Source organism: Triticum urartu, chromosome 6 (genome assembly GCF_003073215.2).
Source record: "Triticum urartu cultivar G1812 chromosome 6, Tu2.1, whole genome shotgun sequence".
NCBI classification, from domain to species: Eukaryota; Viridiplantae; Streptophyta; class Magnoliopsida; order Poales; family Poaceae; genus Triticum; species Triticum urartu.
The window spans coordinates 454,016,167-454,032,630 of NC_053027.1; the positions used below are offsets into that span (position 1 = coordinate 454,016,167).

At 42.6% G+C, this 16,464-nt stretch overlaps 1 protein-coding gene across 1 annotated transcript; it reads right to left on the bottom strand.

Moving 5' to 3' along the window:
- Positions 1-13,974: 13,974 nt before the first annotated feature.
- LOC125512346 (brassinosteroid-responsive RING protein 1-like) lies at positions 13,975-15,019 on the bottom strand. Its single transcript, XM_048677437.1, has one exon. The coding sequence runs from the start codon at positions 14,851-14,853 to the stop codon at positions 14,392-14,394; it is 462 nt and encodes a 153-aa protein (XP_048533394.1). The 5' UTR covers positions 14,854-15,019; the 3' UTR covers positions 13,975-14,391.
- Between the last annotated feature and the right edge of the window lie 1,445 nt (positions 15,020-16,464).

The following is a 16,464-nucleotide window of genomic DNA, read 5'->3' on the forward strand; positions in this document are numbered from 1 at the left end:
TTGCTTCATCCTCTCAGTCCTCCCGCTGTGGAGCAGCACCGAGCTCGAGAGGAGCCCTGTTCGCGCCGGATCCCCCCATCCCTGGCGAGCTCTGCCGCCCTGCGCCGCCTGAATTCTCCGTTCTGCCGTTCTCCTTCGGCGATGGAGCTCCCGCAAGCCATCCCCGACACTGGTCCTCTTCTGCAGCATCCCGACGCCGCGCCCATCCTCCTTCGTCCACGCCGAGTCCTGCTTCGCTCGTTGCTGCGCCTGCACCACCTGAAGCCGCGCACCCCTGCTTCCTCTGTTTCAGGAACATGGCCACGCGCTCGCGTTGACTCCTCCGGCCAGATCGAACGAGTCCTCCCCATCGACCGCACATGGGCCGCGTCCCTCCTCCGGCCCGGCTCCCGCTGCGAGCCTGCCAGCCTTCACGGGCCTTGGCCCATGGTGAGCCCAGCTCCGGCGCCCTCTTGTTTTTTTTCTTTCCTCATGTTGGGCCAGCCACTTTCGGCCCAACTTCTTTTTTTATCAGGCGATCTGTCTATTTATCCAGAGTTTACGGTTTTACAGAAAAGCCCCTATTCTCCATGCATATAATAACTCTTTAACCGTGCATCGTATTAAAATGAATCATATATGAAAAATGCTTAGAATTATGTGTAGGTCAATTATATGCCACTTTCATCCATGTTTAAAATGTCTAAAATGTTGTTTTTTTAAATTTGCTCCTATGTCATGTTAAAATGATTTAATTCATAACTAAATAACAGTAACTTGGATTTTAATAAACTTTATATGTAAATGGGTGGAAAAATGCCTAGTTTACCATGGTGGCATCACTTTGCATGTTTAATAACTATAAAATATGGTTTAGGGCAGAACAGTACCAAATCTTAAAATATGCATATGGGGCTTTACCGGAATTGTTGTTTGTTATTTCCGGCCTCATTTAAACTTGCCTAGATAGATAGTTTCTTTGCTTCACCCTCTTGCCATGTTTAACAACATTTAATATTGTTGGGTACATAAACAAGATCGAACTAAATAAGTCATGTGGTGTTTTCTTCAATATGAGCTCCACTTAATTGTAGTGTTGTTTGTTGCACTTTGCCATGCCATGTTTCATTAAACCGGACATGCATCATACTTGGTTGTGCATCATGTCATGCTTATGTGTTGGTTGTTTACTATGTTGTTTGCTTCTTTCCGGTGTTGCTTCTTCGGGTTGGTTCCGATAATGTTGCGTTTGTGAGGATCCGTTCGACTACGTCTGTTTGTCTTCTTCATAGACTCGTTCTTCTTCCTTGCGGGATTTCAGGCAAGATGACCATACCCTCGAAATCACTTCTATCTTTGCTTGCTAGTTGCTCGCTCTTTTGCTATGCCTATGTTGCGATACCTACCACTTGCTTATCACGCCTCCTATATTGTTGAGCCAAGCCTCTAACCCACCTTGTCCTAGCAAACCGTTGTTTGGCTATGTTACCGCTTTGCTCAGCCCCTCTTATAGCGTTGTTAGTTGCAGGTGAAGATTGGAGCTTGTTCCATGTTGGAACATGGATATTTTGTTGGGATATCACAATATCTCTTACTTAATTAATGCATCTATACACTTGGTAAAGGGTGGAAGGCTCGGCCTTATGCCTTGTGTTTTGTTCCACTCTTGCCGCCCTAGTTTCCGTCCTATCGGTGTTATGTTCCCGGATTTTGCGTTCCTCACACGGTTGGGCTATAATGGGAACCCCTTGATAGTTCGCCTTGAATAAAACTCCTCCAGCAATGCCCAACATTGGTTTTACCATTCGCCACCTAGCCTCTTTTTCCCTTGGGTTCTACAGACTCAAGGGTCATCTTTATTTTAACCCCCCCCAGGCCAGTGCTCCTCTGAGTGTTGGTCCGAAATGGGCAGCCTGCGGGGCCACCTCGGGGCAACTCGAGGGTTGGTTTTACTCGTAGATTGACCTATCTGAGTGTGCCCTGAGAACGAGATATGTGCAGCTCCTATCGGGATTTGTCGGCACATTCGGGCGGTGTTGCTAGACTTGTTTTACCATTGTTGAGGATGTCTTGTAACCGGGATTCCGAGCCTGATCGGGTCTTCCCGCTAGAAGGAATATCCTTCGTTGACCGTGAGAGCTTGTGATGGGCTAAGTTGGGACACCCCTACAGGGATTTAAACTTTCGAAAGCCGTGCCCGCGGTTATGGGCAGATGGGAATTTGTTAATGTCCGGTTGTAGAAAACCTAAAGTTGATCTTAATTAAAATACATCAACCACGTGTGTAACCGTGATGGTCTCTTTCCGGCGGAGTCTGGAAAGTGAACATGGTGTTGGAGTTATGCTTGATGTAGGTTGTTCTAGGATCACTTCTTGATCATAGTTGTTCGACCGTGCTTTTCCTTCTCTTCCCGCTCTCATTTGCGTATGTTAGCCACCATATATGCTAGTCGCTTGCTGCAGCTCCACCTCATACCTTTTACCCTTCCTATAAGCTTAAATAGTCTTGATCGCGAAGGTGCGAGATTGTTGAGTCCCCGTGACTCACAGATACTTCCAAAACCAGTTTGCAGGTGCCGATGTTACCGAGCAGGTGACGCAACCAAGCTCAAGGAGGAGCTCGATGAAGATCTTGTCCTTTGTGTTGTTTAGTTCTAGTTGATCAGTAGTGGAGCCCAGTTGGGGTCGATCGGGGATCTGTGTAGCATTTCGGGTAGTCTTCTTTTATTTTGGTTCCGTAGTCGGACCTTGATTGTATCTGGTTGATGTAATGCTTTATTCATGTAATTGTGTGAAGTGGCGATTGTAAGCCAACTATCTATCTCTTTCCCTTATGTATTACATGGGATGTGTGAAGATTACCTCACTTGCGACATTGCTTTCAATGCGGTTATGCCTCTAAGTCGTGCTTCGACACATGGGAGATATAGCCGCATTGAGGGCGTTACATTCTCTCAAGAGCATAAGTATTCTACGGTGGGTGAACAAATTACTGTTGAGCAATTGACAGAATTGAGCATAATTATGAGAATATGTAGGTATGATCATGTATATAGGCATCACGTCCGAGACAAGTAGACCGACTCATGCCTGCATCTACTACTATTACTCCACTCATCGACCGCTATCCAGCATGCATCTAGAGTATTAAGTTAAAAACAGAGTAACGCCTTAAGCAAGATGACATGATGTAGAGGGATAGATTCATGCAATATGAAGAAAACCCCATCTTGTTATCCTTGATGGCAACAATACAATATGTGACTTGTTGCCCTTACTGTCACCGGGAAAGGACACCGCAAGATTGAACCCAAAGCTAAGCACTTCTCCCATTGCAAGAAAGATCAATCTAGTAGGCCAAATCAAACTGATAATTCGAAGAGACTTGCAAAGATAACCAATCATACATAAAAGAATTTGGAGAAGATTCAAATATTGTTCATAGATAGACTTGATCATAAACCCACAATTCATCGGTCTCAACAAACACACCGCAAAAAGAAGATTACATCGAATAGATCTCCACAAGAGAGGGGGAGAACATTGTATTGAGATCCAAAAAGAGAGAACAAGCCATCTAGCTACTAACTATGGACCCGTAGGTCTGAGGTGAACTACTCACACTTCATCGGAGGGGCTATGGTGTTGATGTAGAAGCCCTCCGTGATCGATGCCCCCTCCGGCGGAGCTCCGGAACAGGCCCCAAGATGGGACCTCGTGGATACAGAAAGTTACGACGGTGGAATTAGGGTTTTGGCTCCGTTTTTGATCGTTTGGGGGTACGTGGATATATATATATATAGGAGGAAGGAGTACGTCGGTGGAGCGCTAGGGGGCCCACGAGGGTGGAGGGCGCGCCTGGTGGGGGTGGGCGCGCCCCCCTACCTCGTGGCCTCCTGTTTTATTTCTTGACGGAGGGTCCAAGTCTCCCGGGTCTTGTTCGTTGAGAAAATCACGTTCCCGAAGGTTTCATTCCGTTTGGACTCCGTTTGATATTCCTTTTCTTCGAAACCCTAAAACAGGCAAAAAACAGCAATTCTGGGCTGGGCCTCCGGTTAATAGGTTAGTCCGAAAAATAATATAAAAGTGGATAATAAAGCCCAATAATGTCCAAAACAGTAGATAATATAGCATGGAGCAATCAAAAATTATAGAGACGTTGGAGACGTATCAATTGTTTGTGCAGGTACTAGGCGACTTGCGTGTAATCTCCTACTGGATTGATACCATGGTTCTCAAAAACTGAGGGAAATACTTACGCTACTTTGTTGCATCACCCTTTCCTCTTCAAGGGAAAACCAACGCATGCTCAAGAGGTAGCAAGAAGGATTTCTGGCGCCGTTGCCGGGGAGATCTATGCTCAAGTCAAGACATACCAAGTACCCACCATAAACTCTTCTCCCTCGTAATACATTATTTGCCATTTGCCTCTCGTTTTCCTCTCCCCCACTTCACCTTTGCCCTTTTCTTCGCCCCTCTTCCGTTCGTCCTTCTGTTTGCTCGTGTTACCATGTGCCTTCTATTTGCTTGCATCTTCGCTTGCTAAAAATCTATTGATATATATCCTCATCCTCTTGCTAATCTTTTTAAAAGATCCAATTATGATGAACCAATTGCTAGTGAGTGGAGTGCACTAGATTATCTTTACGAGGCTTTGCTTGAAATTCGTGAATCTGAAAATTGTGATGAAGTGCTTTATGAAGTGATTCACAATAGATCTTTGAATAAAAAGCATGATTGCAATGATGTTATTATAAATTCTATTAACGCCAATTGTGCTAATAATATGCAAAATCCTAAGCTTGGGGATGCTAGTTTTGCTATGTCCGCTACTTGTTGCAATGATCATGATTGGGGTGATTCTTCTTATGATCTTGAAAATTTATTTAAGCCCCATGATGAATATGAGATTGATAATAATGTTTGCAATATTATTGGAAGTGGGTTTGGAAGAGTGTCAACTTTAGATCCCACATATTTTGAGAATGTTCAATCTTATGAAATTTTTGATAAAAGTGGCTTTGGAGAGGTCATGACTTTAGTTAACGTTAATCCCACTATTTTGGAAGAGTGTCAACTTTGCATGCATGTGGATCGTGTTGAAAATTTTTTATGTGATAGCTATTTTGTTGAATTTGCTTATGATCCCACATGTAATTATTATGAGAGAGGAAAATATGATTGTAGAAATTTTCATGTTACTAATTTACCTCTCGTTATGTTGAGATTGCTATTGTTTCTTTCCGCTTCCTTGCATATGCTAGTTTTTGCTTGCTATGATAATTTGTTTGCCTATAAGATGCCTGCGCATAGGAAGTATGTTAGACTTACATGTGTTTGTTACATGTTTCATGATGCTCTTTCTGTGCTTCAATTCTTGTCTTTCATGTGAGCATCATTGAAATTATCAATGCCTAGCTAGGGGCGTTAAACGATAGCGCTTGTTGGGAGGCAACGCAATTTTATTTTTGTTCTTTACTTTTTGTTCCTGTTTAGTAATAAATAATTTATCTAGCCTCTGTTATGATTGTGTTTTTTATGTTTTAACTAGTGTTTGTGCCAAGTAAAGCCTTTAGGATCTTTTTGGGTGATTGTTGTTTGATCTTGCTGAAAAAAAACAGAAAGTTTGTGCTCACGAAAATAATTTTCATGTTTTACCAGAGAGCGGTAAAATGCCAATTCCAACTGAAGTAGATCAATATATAAATTATTTAGGTCTTCCTAATTTTTCAGAATTTTTGGAGTTACGGAAGTATTTGAAACCTCCAGATTGCTACAAACCGTTCTGTTTTGACAGATTCTGTGTTTCGTGTGTTGTTTGCTTATTTTGATGAATCTATGGCTAGTATCGGGGGGTATGAACCATAGAGAAGTTGGAATAAAGTAGGTTTAACACCAATATAAATAAAGAATGAGTTAATTACAGTACATTAAAGTGGTGGTTTGCTTTCTTATACTAACGGAGCTCATGAGATCTTCTGTTAAGTTTTGTGTTGTGAAGTTTTCAAGTTTTTGGGAAAGATTTGGTGGATTTTGGAACAAGGAGTGGAAAGATTTTAAGATTGGGGATGCCCAAGGCACCCCAAGGTAAAATTCAAGGACAACCAAACAGCCTAAGGTTGGGGATGCCCTGGAAGGCATCCCCTCTTTCGTCTTCATCTATCGGTAACTTTACTTGAGGCTATATTTTTATTCACCACATGATATGTGTTTTGCTTGGAGCGTCTTGTATGATTTGAGTCTTTGCTTTTTAGTTTACCACAATCATTCTAGCTGTACACACCTTTTGGGAGAGACACACATGAATCGAAATTTATTAGAATACTCTATGTGCTTCACTTATATCTTTTGAGCTAGATAATTTTGCTCTAGTGCTTCACTTATATCTTTTTAGAGCATGGTGGTGGTTTTATTTTATAGAAATTATTGATCTCTTGTGCTTCACTTATATTATTTTGAGAGTCTTTTAGAACAGCATGGTAATTTGCTTTGGTTATGAAATTAGTCCTAACATGATAGGCATCCAAGATGGGTATAATAAAAACTTTCATATAGAGTGCATTGAATACTATGAGAAGTTTGATACTTGATGGTTGTTTTGAGATATGAAGATGGTGATATTAGAATCATGCTAGTTGAGTATTTATGAATTTGAGAAATACTTGTGTTGAGGTTTGGAAGTCCCGTAGCATGCACATATGGTAACCGGTGTGTAACAAATTTGAAGCATGAGGTGTTTCTTTGATTGTCCTCCTTATGAGTGGCGGTCGGGGACGAGCGGTGGTCTTTTCCTACTAATCTATCCCCCTAGGAGCATGCGTGTAGTGCTTGGTTTTGATGACTTGTAGATTTTTGCAATAAGTATGTGAGTTCTTTATGACTAATGTTGAGTCCATGGATTATACGCACTCTCACCCTTCCATCATTGCTAGCCTCTTCGGTACCGTGCATTGCCCTTTCTCACCTCAAAAGTTGGTGCAAACTTCGCCGGTGCATCCAAACCCCGTGATATGATACGCTCTAGCACACATAAGCCTCCTTATATCTTCCTCAAAACAGCCACCATACCTACCTATTATGGCATTTCCATAGTCATTCTGTGATATATTGCTATGCAACTTTACACAGTTCCGTTTATTATGACACGCTTCATCATTGTCATATTGCCTTGCATGATCATGTAGTTGACATCGTATTTGTGGCAAAGCCACCGCTCATAATTTTTTATACATGTCACTCTTGAATCAGTGCACATCATGTTAAACCGCTGGAGGCATTCATATAGAGTCATATTTTGTTCTAGTATCGAGTTGTAATTTTTGAGTTGTAAATAAATAGAAGTGTGATGATCATCATTATTAGAGCATTGTCCCGTGTGAGGAAATAAAAAAGAGAGAGAAAGGCCAAATAAAAAAAGAGAAGGCCGAAAAAAATGAGAGAAAAAGAGAGAAGGGACAATGTTACTATACTTTTTCCACACTTGTGCTTCAAAGTAGCACCATGATCTTCATGATAGAGAGTGTCTTATTTTGTCACTTTCATATACTAGTGGGAATTTTCATTATAGAACTTAGCTTGTATATTCCAACAATGGGCTTCCTCAAAATGCCCTAGGTCTTCATGAGCAAGCAAGTTGGATGCACACCCACTTAGTTTCTTTTGTTGAGGTTTCATACATTTATAACTCTAGTGCATCTGTTGCATGGCAATCCCTACTTCTCGCATTGACATCAATTGATGGGCATCTCCATAGCCCATTGATTAGTCGCGTCGATGTGAGACTTTCTCCTTTTTTGTCTTCTCCACACAACCTCTATCATCATATTCTGTTCCACCTATAGTGCTATGTCCATGGCTCGCGCTCATATATTGCGTGAAAGTTGAAAAAGTTTGAGAATGCTAAAGTATGAAACAATTTCTTGGCTTGTCATCGGGGTTGTGCATAATGGGAGAATTTTGTGTGACGAAAATAAAGCATGGCCAAACTATATGATTTTGTAGGGATGAGCTTTCTTTGGCTATGTTATTTTGAGAAGACATAATTGCTTGGTTAGTATGCTTGAAGTATTATTATTTTCATGTCAGTATTAAACTATTGTCTTGAATCTTTCGGATCTGAATATTCTGTTTTTATCATTTACCTACTCGAGGACAAGCAGGAATTAAGCTTGGGGATGCTGATACGTCTCCAACGTATATATAATTTTTTATTATTCCATGCTATTATATTATCTGTTTTGGATGTTTAATGGGCTTTAATATGTTGTTTTATATTATTTTTGGGACTAACCTATTAACCGGAGGCCCAGTGCCAGTTTCTGTTTTTTTCTTTTTCAGTGTTTCGCAGAAAAGGAATATCAAACGGAATCCAAACGGAACGAAACCTTCGCGAGGATCTTTCTTGAAACAAACGCAATCCAGGAGACTTGGAGTGGAAGTCAGAGACGCAACAAGGCGGCCACGAGGTAGGAGGGTGCGCCCAGGGGGTAGGCGCGCCCCCACCCTCATCGGCCCCTCATAGCTCCACCGACGTACTTCTTTCACCTATATATACTTTTATACCCTAAAAACATCCAGGAGAGCCACAAAGCCACTTTTCCACCGTCGCAACCTTCTGTACCCGTGAGATCCCATCTGAGGGCCTTTTTCGGTGATCTGCCGGAGGGGGAATCGATCACGGAGGCCTTCTACATCAACACCATAGTCTCTCCGATGATGTGTGAGTAGTTTACCACATACCTTCGGGTCCATGGTTATTATCTAGATGGCTTCTTCTCTCTCTTTGGTTCTCAATACAAAGTTCTCCTCAATGTTCTTGGAGATCTATTCGATGTAATATTCTTTTGCGGTGTGTTTACCGAGATCCGATGAATTGTGGATTTATGATCAAGTTTATCTATGAACAATATTTGGTTCTTCTCTGAATTCTTATATGCATGATTTGATATCTTTGCATGTCTCTTTGAATTATCGGTTTAGTTTGGCCTACTAGATTGATGTTTCTTGCAATGGGAGAAGTGCTTAGCTTTGGGTTCAATCTTGCGGTGTCATTTCCCAGTGACAGTAGGGGCAGCAAGGCACGTATTGTATTGTTGCCGTCAGGATAAAAATATGGGTTTATATCATATTGATTGAGTTTATCCCTCTACATCATGTCATCTTGCCTAATGTGTTACTCTGTTATTATGAACTTAATACTCTAGATGCATGCTGGATAGCGGTCGATGTGTGAAGTAATAGGAGTAGATGCAGAATCGTTTCAGTCTACTTGACACGGACGTGATGCTTATATTAGTGATCATGCCTATATTTCATAACTATGCGCTTTTCTATCAATTGCTCGGCAGTAATTTGTTCACCCATCGTAATACTTGCTATCATGAGAGAAGCCACTAGTGAAACCTATGGCCCCCGGGTCTATTTTATATCATATAAGTTTCCGATATACAATTCTAGTTTACTATTTATTTTATTTTGCAATCTTTACTTTTCAATCTATACAACAAAAATACCAAAAATATTTATCTTATTATCTTTATCAGATCTCACTTTTGCAAATGGCCATGAAGGGATTGACAACCTCTTTATCGCGTTGGTTGCAAGGTTCTTGATTGTTTGTGCAGGTACTAGGCGACTTGCGTGTAATCTCCTACTGGATTGATACCTTGGTTCTCAAAAACTGAGGAAAATACTTACGCTACTTTTTTGCATCACCCTTTACTCTTCAAGGGAAAACCAACGCATACTCAAGAGGTAGCACACACTAGGCCATAAGTGGTCTCATTTACATAGCAGATTGTTAATGTATCGGTACTACCGATGAGCCACAATGATGTCCAATGGACAACGGGCCGCTGATGGGCCAAATTGATACCCTCCTTATGGGTCATGGATGTACATGGGCCATATGCAAGTAGGCAGTTATTGGGTCAGCCTTTTTAACCTAAATGGGCCCATTGAGACTTGCCACATGTTAACGTTTTATAGGCGCTTCTCGTCCATTGGATGGATGACATCTATCGCAATACAAAACTAACGCATGGTTCCCTTAGCGAATGAGAAATTGACACGTGAAAAATCGTCATTGGTTGGGGCTGTTAACGGCTATCAGATACAAAACTGGCACCTGATAACTTAACGGCGACCCGTTACGATGGATGCCACGTGTTAGTTACCCTTGACGAAATCAATTCCATGACGTGTAATTTACCGTCACATAAGTGAACACTTATGTGATGATAAATGGATTATTGTGATGGAACACTTCCATGGTAGCACTGGTATGACTATCTTGATTCTATCATAAAATCATCACAGATGTACATGCATGATAGAAAACATGACTTATTGTAACAAACACGTATCATCACGGAAGTGTTTTTTTGGTGATTAGTATGGTAACGTAGGAAAAAATAGACAAAAATCCGTCGTATGCACCATCTCAAGACCACTATGAAGATGCATACAAGGTTTGATCTGATCGTTACCAACTCATAGCGCGGCAGAAGTAGAGTTGGCGAAGATTCTTGGTGTAGATCCCCGTGGCTTGGAATTTACAACCTCTGAACCGCGAGGATTTTTTCTCTCGAACGGTCCCTGGAACAAAAGATCAAACGTATGATCTCTCTACCGGGTTGCACACATACGGTGTCACCTATCGAGCAGCGCTCTGCCGTCCAGAACTAATCGCTATCGAAGACCATGCAGTCTTTCGACAATACGGCACTATTCCGTGATGTTGCTAGAGAGAGAAGGCGGGTCATTGCATGCCATTTGGTTAGAGCTCAAAGGCTCAAGTTGAAGTGAGTGTGGTGGCTGCCCTCCTCCTCAACTTATAGTGGCGGATGTCCGCCCTAAAGAGCAACCCCCCCCCCCCCCCCCCCCACACACACACCAACAATGTGTTATGTTTTTATTTTTCTTTTTTCGTTTCTTTCCTATTTCATTTTCCTTTTTTCCTTCCATGTTTATTTTCTTTTTTTACTTTTTTCGTAAATCAAAAATTTTCAAAACACATTCAGAATTTCAATTTTGTTCAAATTCCAAAAAAATGCTAAGAATTCCAAAAAAAATCTCGTTCAGAAAAGTGTTTGGAACTTTAAATTTTTTTGTCGTTCTGAAATTTGTTCAAAATTCAAATGTTCCCTTTAAAAAAATTGTGTTGTCCAAAATTGTTCTAGATTTTTTTAACAAAATGCATTTTAAAAATTGTTCCAGAATCAAAAAATATTCTTGTTTTAGTGAAATGTTCACAAATTGAAGGAAAAAATATTTTAAATAGTCTCACATTGCTCATTTAGATACAGTCGTACAAATTTATATAGCTATGTGAAACTACATGCATTAATAAATTGGATGAAGGATAGATGGATTAAGCTGGACGAAGGATGGATTGGTATGTGAGCTAACTCGAAAAGGGTGCTGGATTCCTTCAAATTAAAAAAAGTACCCATTTTTAAAAAATGTTTATGTTTTCCAAAATTGTTTGAGATTTTTGAAAAGCTGCATTTAAAGAATTTGCTCCAAATTCAAAAAATATTATAGTTTTAGTGAAATGTTCACAAATTCAAAATAATACCCGAGTTTAAAAAATATACATTTTAAAAAATTGTTCTGAATGTCCAAAATTGTCACCATTTCTAAATGTTCGCAAATTCAAAAAATATTCGTGTTTTATAAAAGGTTCATGTTTTCAAAAAAAATGTTCGCGAATTCTGAAAAATGTCCCTATTCAAATTTATTCATGTGTTTTAAAAAATGTATGGATTTTCAGAAAAAAATCATATTTTTGAAACTGTTCAGGATTTCCAAAAAAATCATATTTGCAAAAATATTTGGTAATTCATAATTGTTATTATATTTGAAAAGTTCAAAACATCAAAAATATGTTTCGAATCTGATGCTGCAGTATGTTCTGTGATATTTGCTCTAGCTATTTGTTAGTGGGACGTGTTTGTTCGAGTGGTTAGCATCACTTGGTCATGTCTTTGAGGTCGCGAGTTTGATCGTTCAACGCCGTCTTTTTTTGGACTTTTACTCGCGCCTTACAGACAAAGGTCGTTTTGATGCCTGGGCCATTCACAGCCCATGCAACTTAGCAAGCCCAACTACCTGGGAAATAAGGCAAAAATATTTTAAGTAGCCCCACATTTCTTCTTTACATACAGTCGTACCAATTTATGTACGTGTGTGAAACTACATGTAGTAAGCTAGATGAAGGATGGATGAATTAAGCTGGATGAAGGATGGATGGATTGATACGTGAGCTAGCTGAAAAGGGATCCTTGATTTCTTAAAAAAGGAATTAACTCCGGTAGGTGAGCTAGATGGATGGATTGCAATGTGAACTAGCTACAAAAGGACCCTGATTTTCTTGACGATTGCTACGAAGAAAAGAGAAGAGAAGACCCGAATACATGAGCTAAATGCATGTAAAAGAGAAGACCCGGCTCACTCTAATATTATGGAACTTCACACATTAAATCCCCTGGATCAATTAACGAAAAAATAGCGGAGTCAAACTAACTCCTGTTGTACTATATTGGTGACTTGTACATAGAAAAGAGAAGACCCGCCTCGCTTCCATATTATGAAACCTCATACCTTAAATCCCCTTGAATGAATGGAAAAATGGATTGAATAATTCATGGGCCTTCTCTCGCGTGCGATGACCTAACAAAACCCTAGGGCTGCGGCCCTCGCCGTCGCCATCGCCATCGCATGGGAACTTTTGATCCCCTCGCCTCTGACTGCCATCTTGGCACTGAGAGGTGGGGGGGGGGCTCACATCTTCAAGAGGTTTACGTTCTTCATCATCGTCTACTGATCATCATATTTTGTGAGAATAAATTTACTCTTGTTCTTTTGATGATGCCATGAGGTTAGAGAGTTCTTTGTCCTCGTTGATCCGATTATTCAGATCTGCTGAGTTTACGTTAGCCTGTCATACTTTTTTTGTTAGTTTGATTCTTTGTGGAGTTGAAATCTTTCATCGACACCATGATGAAGATATCGTGATCCGACGGCCTGCACTTCTAGGGGATCATCCCCGGCCCGAAGATATCGTGATCCGACGGCCCGGCCCGAAGACTTCCCATCTTTTTGGATGGCCGACTCAAGGCACTTTCAAAAATCATTATTGGCAATGTTCGTGCGGGTGAAAGAGTGACAACATTGTTGCTTCCGTCCAATTGCAACATCTTTACCGAAATCTTTGGAGTATTTCTTCTAGCAGAGATTGATACTGCGAAGAAGGTGTTCCCAAGAAATTTCATTATAATTTGTAGTCATAAGAGTTACTTTGTACTTTCTTTGAGCTTAGATCCAAATCAGTGCATTGATAATTGTTATGAGTATAATAAAACTACATGTGTTTCTCAAAAGAAAAAAAAACTATCAAACCCCTTAAATTCCCTCGATCAATGAATGAAAAGTTAGCGGATTCATTACTTCACACACGGCGAAACCCAGAATCTAAAGGTTCCTTCCCACGTCACAAGGTTTTACTTGCACATGTATTCTCACTCAACTTAAATGCATGCTATTTTTTGTCCCGTTGCAACGCACGGACATATGTGCTAGTAACTCCTAAACAAAGTTTGGTGAGATTATACTAAAGGAAGTGATCTTCATCCGTTGGTCTTTCCATGTAAACCAGCAGTCCATGGGATTGAATTATTTGGAGGTTACGCGCTATATATAGGGTCCTGTTCCTGTTGTGTGGTGGCCATTATTGGATACTGGAGCAGAGAAACAGATGAAATGGACAACCCGTTCATAGTTCTATGTTCGGTCTTAATACCGTGGAGCCATACGTGACTGTCTTGGGGTTTACAGGGCTAAAAAACAATCAATCAAGGTGACTTCTGTCTTTTCCGAACTGTGTAGTCTTAACTAAGGTGCGGAATGTGCACATGTTCGTGTCCAGAATCTCCCGCGCGCATTATTGGCCTCTGCAAATTGAAGTACGAAACGGAACCAAAAAAACAAAACTCAGGCAGCAAACAATCATCAATTTGATATGAAGAATCAAGTATGAGTTATACTACAACTGTACGTCGTAGTCCCACGAGTGGGATTGGACAAGTCGAACAGCGACATGCGTTCTCGAGCTGTTGACATTTCAGATCCACTAGCCAAACACGACCACGCATATATTTGACCGACTAATCCTTCTCTACGGAAAAAAAAACTATGCTTGTGCACCTATTGGTGACCTCGTGATTGGATGGCTATACAAAGTGGCGCCCTAAACTAAATTACTAAATAAAATCCCGATTTTGAGACGATGTAAACCCACAATAAATATACGTGCAGCCGGTCGAGATCGCGAATCTCTGTGTCGGCCGCCACCGCGCTGGGACAAGGAAAGACGTGGCCTTGGAGCTAACGAACGAGTGGCGCGGTTGGTCGTCACCAAACGCGCGTGAGGAGGCTGGCGAGCGGGCCGTCCCTCCGCGGGCGGGGCAGTAGGTGGGAGCGGCACAGCGGGCAGGTGGTCCGGCCGAGGTCGATCCACCCGTCGATGCAGCCGCGGTGGAAGGCGTGCGCGCAGTTGCCCAGCCGCCGCACCTCGTCCGCCGCCCGCAGCCGCTCCAGGCACACGATGCACGTCGCCGCCGCCGCGGCGTCCCCGTCGTGGCACCCCTGCTGCTGCTGCGCCGGACGCGCCAGCAAGGAGAACTCGACGGCCGGGAGGCGCTCCTTGACCTCCTCGGGCAGCGGGGCGTCGTGGACGGAGCGGCGCGGGGAGCGGCAGAGGCCGACGAGGGAGAGCAGCAGGAGGAGGGCGTCCCGGACGGCGGCGACGAGCTTGCAGAAGGCGATGACCGGCTTGGGGATGGCGACGCAGTAGCACACCAGGGGGAACCCCATGGCCGGAGACGGCGCGGCGGGAGCTCGGACGTCGCAGGCTGCGCCGGCCAGGCCCGTCGATCGTTTGCGGGGGAGGAGCAGCAGAGGATATGTATATATACCTACTTGATCAAGCCAAAGTCAGGAGGAAAGCGCGCGCGCTCGCAGGTTATATAGAGCGAGCGGCGGGGAGAGAGGGGAGAAAGGAAGCAGAGTCGGTCAGTTTCACGTGGTTTTGGTGGAGGATAACGCGGGCCGGGAAGGGGTGGACGGAGGGGACACGGGACGACCTCGCCGTACGTCTCCCGGCATGGGAAATGGCCGGCGTGCGTGCGTGCGTGCGTGCGCGGAAGCTGCCCAGCCCGGGTCGTTAAAACGCGGGGGACGAGTGACGCGATGGTAAGTACGAACGCCCGCGTGGTGGCGGGGACGTGCGGTCCATCCTTGGGTCGTGCACTGGCATGGACTCGGCACGCATGGGACAACACGAGCGATTTAGGCGAGGGGGAGAAAAAGCCTGCGACGTTGACGCGGGCTTCGCCCGTATGTTGGGCCTCTTTGATTCGTAGGATTTTGAAAACATAGGAATAGGAAAAGTGTAGGGTTGGACATGCCCATTTGAATCCTATAAAATTAGCAATGATTGTTTGATGTCACGGGAAAAACAAAGGAATTGTAAAAAAAGGTTAGAGTGGATGTTAAATTTCCTATGAAATATAGTACAGAAGATTCCATAGGAAAAATTCCTATGGGATTTAATCCTATAAATCAAAGGACCAACATAAGAAAAAATTCTAAGGATTTCAATCCTTCAGAAATCCTATAAATTCCTTTGAATCAAAGAAGCCCTATCTTTTTAGACCGGAGGCTGATTGGTGCCGCCTGTAACAGGATTTTCCCACGGTAATGTATCTGTATGTTTGTATTTGTTTTTTACCATTTTGTTTCTGTTACAAACCGTGATGAAGGGCAGGCCCGTAGGAGGGGCAAGTCGCGCCAGAACACGCAGATCACTTGGTCAGCCCGGTTTTACACTAGGAGGTTCTCTGCAGATGGTGATCTGTCTGAGGGGGTGTTTGGTTCAGAAGTCCTAAGACTTTTTCTAGTCTTAAGGACTAATCAAAAAAGACTCTCCGGTAGAGTCTTTTTCTAGTCCGTGTAGAAAAAGTTCCTCCTGTTTGATTTCTAGGAATTTTTTAGGGACTTTTTTTAGTCTCTGGGACTAAAAAATACCTGAACCAAACATCCTCTAAATACCTGCCGTCAGCTCAGTTCCGCACATTTCTCTCGTGGCATGTCTCCCTCCGCGAAAGTGCTAGTAACTTGTACTACTAGTCCCGTACACCAAAGGACGATGGCCCATGAACTTTTGCAAGTTGTGGTCTGGGTACAGTAGACCGTCATTTCAATTTCAGAGAAAGAACGGGGGCGTAGGACATCATAAGATATACATTGCCAACCTCGCCCATGTATTAACACAAGATATGCCATCACCGTGTCGGGGTCAGCATCGCGCTTGCTCGCATCATATACATTGCCAACCGTGATGATGATGGTACATATGATATGAACGGCAGTGTAATTGGTGCTAGAACGAAGCATCATGGGCTGGTCATGGAGGCTCTCGCGCCG

What these genes read in the sequence shown, in the direction of transcription:
- LOC125512346 (XM_048677437.1), bottom strand. Translation starts at nt 14,853, where the DNA reads ATGGGGTTCCCCCTGGTGTGCTACTGCGTCGCCATCCCCAAGCCGGTC.